The sequence below is a fragment of the Azolla caroliniana genome, unplaced genomic scaffold (genome assembly GCF_043228905.1).
Source record: "Azolla caroliniana isolate FFs.n. ecotype wild unplaced genomic scaffold, voAzoCaro1.0.p SCAF_2, whole genome shotgun sequence".
Lineage (NCBI taxonomy): Eukaryota > Viridiplantae > Streptophyta > Polypodiopsida > Salviniales > Salviniaceae > Azolla > Azolla caroliniana.
The window spans coordinates 8,366,772-8,380,229 of NW_028230437.1; the positions used below are offsets into that span (position 1 = coordinate 8,366,772).

Sequence of the window (13,458 nt, forward strand, 5' to 3'; positions counted from 1 at the left end):
TTCTTCAACATAGTCGTTGCATACTATTTTTGCAACATATATATACCACTTTCAGATCTGATCATCTCAATGCCAAGAAAGTATCTCAGCTCTCCCAAATCCTTCATATGAAATTGCATTTCAACATTTTTTTTCTACTTCGTTATTTCATCCATAAAATCCCCTCCAATGATTAATTCATCAACATATATCAAGATAACAACAATGAAATCATTTATCTTCTTTACATACAATGATGGATCAACTTTTGATATTTTGAAGGCAATCTTTTTCAGAGATTCTGAAAGTTCCTTATGACATGCACTCGGTGCTTGTTTCAATCCATAGAGAGCCTTTTTCAGCCTACATACATATTCTTGATGCTTCTTATCTTCAAAACCTAGTGGTTGACACATATACACTTCTTCTTCCAAGTTACCATGTAAAAAAGCATTTTTTACATCCATATTGTGCAGAACCCATCTTTTGGCTACACTCATAGCAAGTAGTGTTCTCAAGGTTGCCATCTTTGCAACCGGTGCAAATGTTTCATCATAATCAATACCTTGCATCTGGGCACATCCCTTTGCAACAAGTCTTGCTTTATGTCCACTAACATTTCCATTTGAAGCATGCTTTGTTTTGTAGATCCATTTGCAACCCACAACATTTTTTTCTTTCGGTAACTTCACCAAATCCCATGTTTTGTTTTTAGCCAATGTATCTATTTCTTCTTGTATTACATTCACCCATTTCTTATCAGATTTTGCTTCATCAAAATTATTTGGATTAGGGATTTGTACCACTTTAGACATGTATGCATAATGCATAGCCATATATGTGTCATAATGAAATCTTTCAACAGTCTTTTTCTCTCCATCTGATCTTCTCAGTTTCTAATTTGCATCTTTCATTGCCTTTTCCATACTAGGGATTTTCAAGGCTCCTATACCAAGCTCATCATCCAATGATGTATCTGACTCTACATCTTCCATGTTTCTAGGCCCATCATCAAGCATTTCTTATTCTGGCATCTTCAATTTTCCCTTTTTATCATCATATTTTTTATGTCCTACATATTTTCCACTCTGTGCATTTGAATCAAATCTACTACCATAGTTTTTTGATGGTCCCGTACATTCTATTGATGTTGAATTTTTCTATCTAACATTGTTTCCATCTTTGTGGTTATCTCTTACATTTTCAGATTTTTCTTTGTCTTCATTTTCACAGTCTTCATTAGTTTCTACATTCTCTTTTGGGATGTACCAGCTGCTCAACTCATCAAATATTACATGCTGACTTGCCACAATCTTTTTTGTCAAAGGGTTATAGCATCTATACCCTTTTTGCTCCTCTAAATATCCAACAATAACACATTATTTAGCTTTTGGATCAAGCTTACTTCTTACTTCAGTAGGTACATGGACATAGGCAAGGCATCCAAACACTTTTAAGCCTCCTAAACTAGGTTTCCTTCCATAGAAACATTCTTCAGGAGTTACTTCATGTACTCCATATGTTATACATCTATTTAGAATAAAGTTTGTTGTGTTTACAACTTTTGCCCAGTAATACAATGGCATATTTTTTTTAGTCATCATGGCTCTTGCTATGTTCACCAGAGTTCTATTTTTTCTCTCAGCAACTCCATTTTGCTGTGGAGCATACTTACATGTAAATTGTCTCCTTATTCCTTGATTACATAGAAAATTAGAAAATTCATTTGAGAAGTATTCTCGTCCTCCATTAGATCTTAAACATTTTATTCTAGTCCTAGCCTGCTTTTCTACCATGCATTTAAACTTACAAAAGCAATCAAATACTTCACTTTTTTCTTTCATGAAGTAAACCCATGTTTTCCTTGAGCAATCATCAATAAAGGTTACATAGAACCTGCATCCACCAATTGAGACATTTTTTGTTGGTCCTCATACATCTGTATGTACCAAATCCAACAAATTTTTGCTTACATATCTTTCATGAGGGAAAGGTAACCCGTTTTGCTTTCCATATTGGCATGCTTCACATATTTTGCTCATCTCACAGTCTTTCAACTTGGGCAGTCCAACCACTATATTTTTCCTCAACATATTTTTCAATGTTTGCATACTTATGTGACCGATTCTTTTATGCCACATTTCCGCATTTGAGATTACACTCATTCCTTCTGCAAACATGGTTGTAATCTTTTTAGGCATATCCACATCTAACGCAAACATTCTTCCTTGACGTTTTCCTTTTGCAATCAGTTTTCCCTGTTTCTCTATAAAGCACCCACTTTGCTTAAACTTAACTCGCATTCCTTGCTCTACTATCTATCCAACAGAAATCAGAGTTTTTGCAAGGTTTGGTACATGTATCACATTCAGCATATACTTTGTTTTCCCTTTTTCTTCCCACAATGGGATATCTCCAACATGCTCGATTGTGTGAGTAGTATTATCACCTGTCTATACATAACCAGGAATCTCTAGTTCTCTTAGACTTTCAAACCAACTTGCATGTCTAGTCATATGGTTAGATGCCCCAGAATCTACATACCACATATAATCTTCATTGCATCTTTGTGAACATTCAGCCATTGTTGTTGTTTCATGTTGCATCACAAATGCACAATCTTTATCACTGTCTTCACTAGTTGAAGCATAATTATTTTGTTGTCTCTTCCCTCTTTTTTCATCATTTTGCTTTTTATAGCATTCAGCCTGTGTATGGCCTGGTTTTCTACAATACCAACAACCATCATCATTCAAATAAGTTTGCTTACCTCTTCCTCGGCCTCTTCCAGCACTATTGTAGAGGGCTTGCCCCTCAATCTCAGAGATTCCTTTGTTTACATCATCCATCTTATTTCTTTCTTCCACTACAAGCATTGAAACTAGATCTGGAAAATTTGGGATGTTATCCCTTGTGAGAATAGATGTTTTGAACCTTTTATATTGAGGTCCTAAGCCTCTTAAGCATATTTCCACCTTATCATCATCTTCTACCTTCACATTACTAGAAGCAAGTGACTCACATATGCTCTTTATTTTCAGAGCATACTCATTAACTGACATCTTACCTTTTTCCAAGGTATTTAGCTCAGTCTTCAACTCAAGTTTTCTAGCCTTTGTGTTTACTGCAAACAGTTTTACCAAACTGTCCCAAGCTTCTTTTGGAAGTAGAGCATCTTGTATGTGTCCAAGCATCAAATCTGAGATGCTAAGTGACAACCAATGCAATACTTTCCTTGCTCCTTGATTCCATTCCTTAAATGCTTTAATCTATGTAGCAGTTGCATTTTCCTGAGGGATCACTGGAGCCTCTTCTAGGTCTCCTTCAATGTAGTCCCAGTATCCTTTTCCCATCAAGAAATTTGTTATTCTAAATTTCCACGCAAGGAAATTGTTTTTATCCAACTTTTCTGCGACTATTTGGCTTCCATTCTCAGCAGCCATTCTCTCTTTTAATTAGGGCTTTTGCTACGATTAACTTCACAGACAACTCTCTGATTCAGATCAGCAACCAGAACCAAGCTTCTCATATTTGTACTGCTCTAATCTTCTTTACGAGCAACTCTACTCTTATACCATGTTACGAAGGTGCTCCGGCTCTTATTTGTGCGCATCAGATCGTGATGGGTTGGATCGTTTAATGTGCTCAAGACAGAAAAGGAAGGGGGAAGGAGACTTACCTCTGTAGCAAAACCAAAAGCTTCTTCTATTTCATTACACACAGAGCTCAACTCGCTCTCGTCAGTTTTTTGTTCTTCTCTACTCTCACTACTCTTCTATATCTCACTCTCTTACTTTTTACCTAAGTTATAAGTGACTTACATATGCAGCTAATTAGTTGTGACTAGCTAAATAGTTGATTCATCTTTATGTCCACTAGTAGCTAATTTTCTAATAGCTACTATAGAATATCTCACTTACCAATATACATCACATACCTTTGTTGAGCTTGTTTCTCAACACAGTCGATCGTGAGTCTATCATCTGTCTCCAATAGGAGACCTAACTTTTCCCAATCAAGTGGGTCGACCGACTTGATAAATAGCAGGACCTTGCTCGTATCGAGCACGGTTCGGCTGAATGTTGAAAGGCGCGCAAATCACTTCTCAAACTTCTGGAGAAGCACCAATGTGTTCCGGCCTTTGTCAAGGAGCTCAACCCACTCCCTAAAGTCCCTCTTCGACAACCGGAGCAAGTTGTCGCAACCTTATTTTTCGAGGAGTCGTCCCTTGAACTCTAACCAAGTCTGACAGTCGTTTTCGACTTCGAGCACTTCCATGTGGATGCTTGGGGTTACAACCCGTGGGAATGTAGACAGTTATCTATCCTTTGGGATGTCTCTCATTAGCATTTCGGCCTTGTAGGCCTCTAGGTAGTTTGTTACATCCTTTCCATTAAATCATCCTATCGTGCCAACTATCATCTCTATGGCCTGTCGAGACCACTCGCACTCTCCCAAGCATTCACCGTCATTGCTTCTGCTAGTTCACTTCCCCTCATTTTAGATTCATTTGCTGCCCCTTTCACGTCGGGTTCACAAAGATGTTATGGTAATCCACAGGTATGTGTCGAAACAGGCGGGATCACCGGGGTCTCAGACTAAGTAGTCGGTAAGAGGAAACGAGAGAGAGTGAAAATGAATATCCAGAATGTTTCCAGATAGCTTTGCCGAAACACAGGTAAGGACACGTGACCGATCCGGAGATGTCCACCGGATGCCGGATGGTTAGCACACGGGCTTAGATGCGTATATTGTTCCCGACTAGATACCAAATACCAGATGAAGAACATGCATGCTCAGACACTCGGGTATACACGAAGGTAAAAGGGGAACAAAGATGAGAATGTAATAGAAATTAGGAAACGGATAGGAAAAAGAGAAGACCAAATGCAGCAAGACAAATCGATTAACTAACAAAGAAAGAAAGATACAACCAGACTCGGTTGGTGATAGAGCTTCGAGCCCTTGACACACACACCTTGCAAACACCAGCAAGCCTCTGATTGGGAGCACTCGGGCTTCTAGACCGAATAGAAGCCTCGCAGCACAACATTAGAGACGGGAACAAGAAGCGAACTATTGATTCTGAAATCCGGCAAAACTTCCTCCTCCCCACGATCGATCCCTTACAAGAGTTTAAACCTCCCCTTTTGATAGAAATAGTGCTCGGCCACAACCAAGCTTCAAACACACGATGGAAGAAACAAACAAACAAGAACCAGGTAGATTTATACACTTACATCGAAATGAGATGACATAGGATATTAACGTGGAAAACCTCGGAGGAGCTAAAACCATAGGAGTTCTCTAACTCCGAACAGAATTACTATAGAGAGGAAGGGTACAATGGGAGACTCAGAGGCAACGACCTCGAGCTCTATCTTCGCCAACTAGCAGTTACAACAGAAAATGCTTTCTATTTCTTTCTCTCTTTCTGTCTCTATACAACAAATCGATAACTCATACTCAACCATTTGCCCTAGTTATATTTATACTTATATAACTTACGGGCTATTTACAAAAGTTGTCTCAATGGCCCATAAGAAACATATTTACATATTGGATCCAGTCGAACCCCTTCTAGGTCCATCCAATCCGGTTTCCGGATATCCTTCCAGACACTCCGATCCGATTCATTCTTCTCTGACTTCTCCGATCCCCACCCAGAGGGATTGGTATCTCAACACTTTTTTATAGCCAAAAGGGAGGTCGTAACATCGTGCTTAATGACAACGTTTTTTGTCAGCGATTCTCCCTCGATTCTCTCTCACATCATATCCTATTATTCCTGTCTTTGTATGGGGCATTATAGTACCCATCAACTACTCTACCTAGTACTTATAAATACTCTACCTATATTTACATTTCTTTGTACATTAGTCCTTGTTCTTGTGCATACTTGCATATCCTCATTCACGCGCATCCAACGAAGTTTCTCCTTGTGGCCGGAATTCCCCACAATAACGTGTGAGCATTCAAGTACTCTGTCGCTTTATACATTTTCATTGACAAATAGGAGATAGTGTTGCGGTAGATGAGGTCGAAGTGAATATAAAATATAAGAAAGGACAAGCATGTGGTTAGTCCCCTACCCAAACATAGTTTGCAATTGATGAAAGAAGTAGCGGCAGATCCATACCTTAGAAACCCAAGAGGAATAAGACACATGATCGCCAAAAAAACACGAAGATGAGGGAAGCTCCAAGTTGGTGGGGGTGGATTCCTACTTCCTGAAGAGGAGTCGAAACTTTGAGAAATGCTGGAATGACTCTAAGAGTGTAAACTCTAGGTTTGATTTTAATGTTTTACGTTTTAATTTAAACCTTAATTTTTTACTAACCTTTTTTTCGATAAACTAACCTTTTTTAACAAAACAATAACCACGTTTTTTCCAAAAAAACCCACTTTTAAAATAAAAAAAATGTTTTCTTAATACTTAATAGTAAAAACATTAACACGATATTTATTTTTTTCATTATCTTTGTGAGGTAGTTATGCTAATTTGTGTATCTTTGTGTTATAGTAATGACATCTATAACGATGTAACATTATATAGAGCTTTTTACTTTTAAAATTTGTATATCAAATGACATGTTAGTTTTTGTAATCTTATGGCATATGATATACATCTTTAAAAAATGCCCGTCAAAAAACTTTGATACTAACCCATCAAATTTAGGCCCTGATCCTCATAATCATGATTTTCCTTGAGCCTCTCACATAAACGGCATGTGCTTTAGCTACTCATTTATTATGATTTATTATCTTCTGTTTACTTTATTTATTCATTAATATATAAAGACAAAGGTTGTAACATATAACCATAGAATATAACATTCCCATTATTTTATTTTCTTTCCAAAAAAAATATTCCCATTATTTTGCTCAAACATTCAGTTTCATACATTCGCAAAGGAATGCGTATGTTATGAAAACATACTTATGATTTTTTTGACATTTTTATTTTTATTTTCTCAAATTTTTACCTTAAAAAAAGTTTTACCTTAGAGTAAATAATAAATATAAAAGTATGGTATTTACCAGGCTCAAGTGATCGAAACATTCTCGAATGCGAATACACATATGGTATGCATGGTTCATACTATGCTTATAGCTATAAAGATAACCTTTCCAACAAGAGGTATAATCACCTTCAAATGTAGGTAAAGAAATTGGCATATTAGGCTAACAATACTTTTAATGAGAATTTATAACAAACACCTTTCCTATCTAATTGTGAATGTATCTGCATAGTAGCTGATTTTGACAACTTTAAAACTTCACATACATTTAACATCAAACCTTATTCATGCTTGATAGTGCTCAACAACATTAGGGCAGTATAAGAAATTCATGACAGATATGGACTACAAGAAATGTTACCCATTTTTTGCATGTAATCGTGTGATGATTTGTGGGTTAGGTGTTACTTTGGGGGATTCCATTTAGGTGAACACATTTTCCCACAATGTCTTCTTCGCTTTAGAGGAGATGTCATAAACTCATGATTTGTAATTTTTCCCCTGTATGATTTCATGTGTTCATAAGCTTTTGAAATGCACTCTCAGGCATTGCTATCGATAATTTAAAGACAAATCATTTGGCTTTAGATGCCTATGACAATAATATTAATTGTGAATCCCCTCTGACAACTAACCAACTTTAATGTGTACACATTTGAAATTAATTTTATATGTGCCTGATTAAAGAATCCACTAAATCTGTCTAACAATCCAATTTATACAGCTACATAATCTATCGAATTCAAGCGCCAGATCTGATTCCTTAAATTGTCAATTTCGTTCATATAACGAATTCTCTCTCGCATTTATCATTAGACATACATTATTGGTGGGATGTTCTGCGCTCACATTTTTGGAAAAAGAAGTACAAATTTGAAACATGTGGGTTTTAAGGTGGGGTATGTGACACTTTGTATTTATATATGTATGGCTGCATTTGGACTGTATCATTCATTCATTACATTGAATAAAGCGTTGATGGGTTAGACCTTAGGATGTGGCCACAATTGGAAGTAGTTAGGATGTGCCCTTAGCTATGGACATATTTGGAAGAGCAATGGTCTCCATTAGAGACATCATGAATAGTTGAAAGGGTAAAAGAGAGAGAGATTGGCATAATGTAGTATGTATATATATATTGTTGAGTGTTGTTGATTTCATAACATGTACATTGGATATTCTAATCCTCTTTTGCCCCACAAAACCTATTTTTATTATTAACTTGTCAATCTCCAAATTAGATCCAAAATCTCTTATCATTCTTCCCTAAGTTTGACAAATAATGTTTCCTATTGATTAATATATTCAATATATTCAAGCATTTCGATGTTTAGCAGGGTTTATATCCAAACCCTTGGAACAACAAGCTGCCAACATGTAATCTCCAATTACTGATGATAACAAAACCCACACGTAATTAGCAATGTCGAAATTTGCGGATTCAATCCAATAGCCATTAGGGAATTAATCTACCCTCACCCATCAAGCACCGATCACATATTATTATTTTATCACATTGCATCCACTTGTAAAGATTAGTGGAGCTCCCTTGTCACTTCAACTCACTCTTACCATCTATCTCATCTTTATTGGTCGTACAATGATGCCACGTCTCATGGCACATCATATATTAATCTTAGATCTTAACGAAACAAACACAAAATGTTGGCAATGAATGGAAGTCTACATCTTGCTTGTTGACATCTAAGAATTTGCGCATTATTTGTTGGAATATTGAAGAAATTTGCACATTCTTCATCTTTTTTTCTATTTGAACTTTGGATTTGTGTGCAATGACTTAAGGTACGCATTTACCTATGTCTACTTCTTCTCCAAGGTGTTTTCTTATTCATAAAATAGTTACAATATTCCCTTTGATTTATTTTTTCTATCCTAGAGTTTCGTGATGTTCATGAACATGCAACTAATCATAGTAGGCTTGTTTTGTGGCAATGACATAACTTTTGTGAGTTCCCCGTTGTAGAGGACTCCACCTACAATCATTGACATTCAAATTTCTATCCGCACATTTTCCACCTCAATCCTTACAAGTATTGAACCTATACACATATCTCCCTTGGGCCATCATCTACACTTTTTATTGCAATCTCCACTAATAAGATCCTCTAGCATCAGATATCAAGGATACCAGCCCCACACTTGTGTAACATCATATGATGTGATTGGGCTCTCGAGTTATGATAGCATTACAACACATGGCCTTTAATAAATAACGAGCAAGCTCTATTGAGCTAGTTCTTTTCTATAATTGGAACAAAAATGTAGGAGACTCCCTCTTTCGTAAACATGTATTGCCAAACCTATTCAATGTTTCAAGACTTTGTCTTTACAGGTAAGCATCGTGCCAATTGTGGCATTAAAGGTAGTCAGTTGGGCAAGATGACATCGTTTTCATGCATGAAATAGCACACTTTTCGATAGTACCTTATAATCGGAACAAAATATGGACTCAACTTATATATATATATATATATAACTAGTCAAAAAAGCAATGTTATCAATTTGGTTCCTCTCGATGAGGGGTTTTACACACAAAGTTACTACAAAGTTAATACAATTACTTCGGTAAATAATTATGGAGGTTGAACTTAATTTTTACACTAAGATAGAAATACAACAAATATGTATGTGTACACGGAACATGCAAGATCCCATAATATTGCTATGGAAATCTCATCTTAATGTACACGGAACCTATTAATAATATGAGAAATGCAACATGGATATTTTGCGGGTGAAACACCATGACTATTTTGCAAGTAAGAGGGGCGAAAGACTCTAGAACAACCAACAATGAAGACAAACCACCTAGACACATTAGGACACAATACTTATATATCGAGATTCGAGATGTTTCAATCTTGTGATGATACAATATGTATATCATAATCTCGTGTGGACGATGCTGCAATAAATTTTATTTTATTTTTGTGCTCCGCTAATTAACTTCTTTGCCAGCATTCAATGATGGTTAAAATGATCGCCCATTTAGAAAAACCAATGGTACCGAGGATGTTTTCTTAACAACTAAACAATACCGATGACGGACACTAGGGACACTAGCCGATCCTTTTAATCACGGTGGCGACAACGTTTGAGCAACGCCCCCTCAATAGTGACGCCAGGCCCGAACGCGATGGCGATACCCCATTCGCACTCGCCTTGCACGTCCGCGGGTGAGTCCTTCCGCCTCAACTCGTCCAGCACGAAGAGCACCGTGGATGCCGAGATGTTCCCGTAGTGTTTCAAGATGTGCCGGCTCGCCCCGAGCTTCTCGGGCACGAGGTCCAACGCCTCCTGGACCGAGTTGAGGATTGCGGGCCCGCCCGAGTGGACCGCCCAGAAGACGTCGTTGAAGCCGGGCTTCTCGGGCGCATTATCGAGGGCCGTGCGGCAGAAGTCGCCCACGTACTTGGACACCAACGAGGGGAGTGTGCGGTCGAGGTAGAATTGGAGGCCGTCGAGCTTGAGCTTGCCTTCGATGATCTTGTCCGAGTCCGGTGCGAGGACCTCTCCGACCCAGTGGATCTCGAACAAGGGCCGCTCGATGGATGGGCCAGGCCGGGGCCCGGGTATGGGTAGTGCGCCCACGATGACTCCCGAGGCTCCGTCCCCGAAGAGGGCCGTGCCGACCAGGTCATATGGGAACCTCTCGTCGGGCGCGCGGAACGTGGGCGCGGCGAGCTCCGAGCAGCATATGAGGATGCGGGCTTCCGGATTGTTCTCGGCCAGGTCTTTGGCCACGCGGAGCGCCGTCACGCCCGCATAGCACCCCAGCATGTAGAGCATGACCCGCCTCACATCGGGCCGGAGGCCGAGTGACTTGGTGAGCATGACATCGGCCCCCGGGATGGCCACCCCCGTGAGGGTGGCCACCACCAGGTGGGTAATCTCCGAGGCCGGACGCCCCCACTCCTTGATCGCCTCCACCGCCGCCTCATGTGCCAGCTTCGGAACCTCCCTCGCGAAGATCGAGTTCCTCTGCTCCATGCTCGGCTCGCCCGGCGTGTAGAACTCCGTGTGCTCCTTCAAGAACTCGTCGGTCAGTATCGAATACCGGTTCTGTATTCCTGACCGATCGCCTGGTTTTGTTTCATCACACCAAGTTCCATATTTAAGTAAAGTATCATGTTTTACATACATATATGTGTATGTACTAAACGACAACTCAACAATCATTCATTGGATTCTAACGATTTCATTAATTTTCCAAGATCCTTGGATTTTTGGTACCACTTCTATCTATTAAATGGATTATATATTACTTTAACTTGGAATGAATATGACTTATAAAATCGATTCAATCCGTTTAAACCGTCCGATTTGGATTAGTGAATCGAATTCACGGAGAGACGGATTAATCCCTTAAATAGCATCGATTCATGAAAGCATCTGAGGATTATTTCCCTTAAGAACGAATCGGAATAGGCACGAAGATTTTAAATAAAAGAAAAAGAAAAAGACCCAAAAACGAAGTCAACATAAGAAAATAAAAAATAAAATCATATCAATCCAAGATTAGATTAGATTTACTGACATATGCGTTTCATTTTCTTCTTGAGCTCTTCCATATGGCCACAGTTGGTGATATTGAAGTACCAATCGGTATAAGTGGTTTGGTCGATTTGATTGGGAGGGGTGGCGCGACCCATGGCGAGGATGGCTGCCCGGGGTTTCGTGTCCGAGGAGCCGAAGCCATGATCGGTGGCGGTAATAGAAGAGGAATTATTAATACCACCGATATCTTGGGTGAGGCGCGGTGACGGGGGCTCCACCCACTGCAAGGTGTCGGGGGCCGAGGCAGCCGTAGGCCTCGGGGAAGGCAGCTCGATCCATGTGGCACACGTGCCATTTCCGGAAGGCGCCAGCTCCTCCTGCACCCACTCGCGCCGGCCTTGTGCCGCAAGATCGATTTCTAGAAACATCCTGGCGGCCTTCGATTTTTTCGATTGATTTGATGTAATGAATGGGGGGGGGGGATTTTTTTGGATGGAATCCGGAATTCTTAATGGTAATCACCAAATTAGAGAAGTGGTTTGTTTGATCTAAACATCCGAGAGAAGTGATGGAGATGCAGGTGCAAGAGCAGACTAGAATATCTATCTATCTATATATATATATATAAAAGAAGAGGGGGAAGTGAAGAGAGGACTGACTAGTCATGAGGTTTAACTAGATTCGTCCTCATCTTCGGAGGGGACCTGTCAACCCTCCGTCATCTCTAACGGAGACCTTAACGGTTCTCGCCATCCTCGTGGCATGGACCCTCCCGGGAGAAAAGAAAAAGACATGGGCCATTTCCAAAAGCAAATACGCAACTCACCTCAAGGCTCACATACATAGCCTATAGGATATGCAATTGGAACCCCCGACCCACACCCCTCACACTCTGACACCATGTGCTTGAAATCGAACGTTCTGAACTTGATCAAAGGTTAGATGGATAAGAAAGAATCATTCTTTTGTTGTTGTATCTTGGACATGATGAATGGTGAGAGACGCGCATCGACCATTGGACCTTTTACATTTGATCAAAGGTTATATACACTAGAAATCATTCTTTTGTTGTCGCATCTTGGACATGATGAATGGTGAGAAGCGCATTCATCATCAAATCTTGGATGCTATCAAAGGCTAGATAGAAGAAGCATCTTGCAAGCCTTTAGCTCATTTGGTTTGATCAAATGCTTGACATGTATTTTCGTTGTTGGTTCTTTGGGGTTTCAGCAAGAGGATTTGACACTTTCTAGCCTATCAGGTCATTAGCATTGAGCTCAAGTCGATATTCTCATCATGTGAAATTTTAGGTATTACATCGAGACTTGTTGTCTCTATTCCTCTCTTTATATTTCTATATGTGGATGTCGTCATCGTGGTTTACACTGTATATTGATGTTTCTCTCTTTATGGGTGTTGTCTTCACGGTTTATGTTGTTGCACCAAATGCCATAAAGCATATGAATGGTGTTTGATCTTGGGAATATTTGGGCTTAGATTCTTCCCCATAGAGTCATATTCAATCACATGTGGAAATTATAGAGCTCTCTATATTTCTATCTCCCATCTATCATTAGCAAATTTACCATGCTACCTCATCTGCAATTCGTATTCACTCCATAATGAAAGTGGATATGCCATGTTTCATGGATCCACAATCTCATATGCCCATCAAACATCGTTGAAGGTCCACAGTGAGAGTACAACATACCATTATCATCCATTATGTGAGTAAATATGCCACTTTCCACGAATGAGTAACCATGTGCAAATTACAACATAACTTCATTGTGATGGTCAGTACACATGGCCAATTGTTGAACCATAAATCTCATGTGATTGTATACTACACATTGCGATAGTACACACACTACTTTGCATGGATCAATGATTGGCCATGTTTAAACTATATCATAACTTTATGTCAAGTACTTGCTAT

The 13,458-nt window shown here is 39.3% G+C and overlaps 1 protein-coding gene across 1 annotated transcript; it reads right to left on the minus strand.

The window, feature by feature from the left end:
* Positions 1-9,998: 9,998 nt before the first annotated feature.
* Positions 9,999-11,947, minus strand: LOC147867294 (chalcone synthase-like). The gene is made up of 2 exons (XM_087315091.1): positions 11,560-11,947; positions 9,999-11,104 (listed from the first exon to the last, which is right to left on the minus strand). The coding sequence occupies exons 1-2, from the start codon at positions 11,945-11,947 to the stop codon at positions 10,095-10,097; spliced, it is 1,398 nt and encodes a 465-aa protein (XP_087171217.1). The 3' UTR covers positions 9,999-10,094.
* Between the last annotated feature and the right edge of the window lie 1,511 nt (positions 11,948-13,458).

Coding starts and splice junctions, on each gene's coding strand:
- LOC147867294 (XM_087315091.1), bottom strand. CDS start 11,947: ATGTTTCTAGAAATCGATCTTGCGGCACAAGGCCGGCGCGAGTGGGTG. Junction 11,105..11,559: donor GAAGAAAATGAAACGCATAT/GTCAGTAAATCT, acceptor AAACAAAACCAG/GCGATCGGTCAGGAATACAG.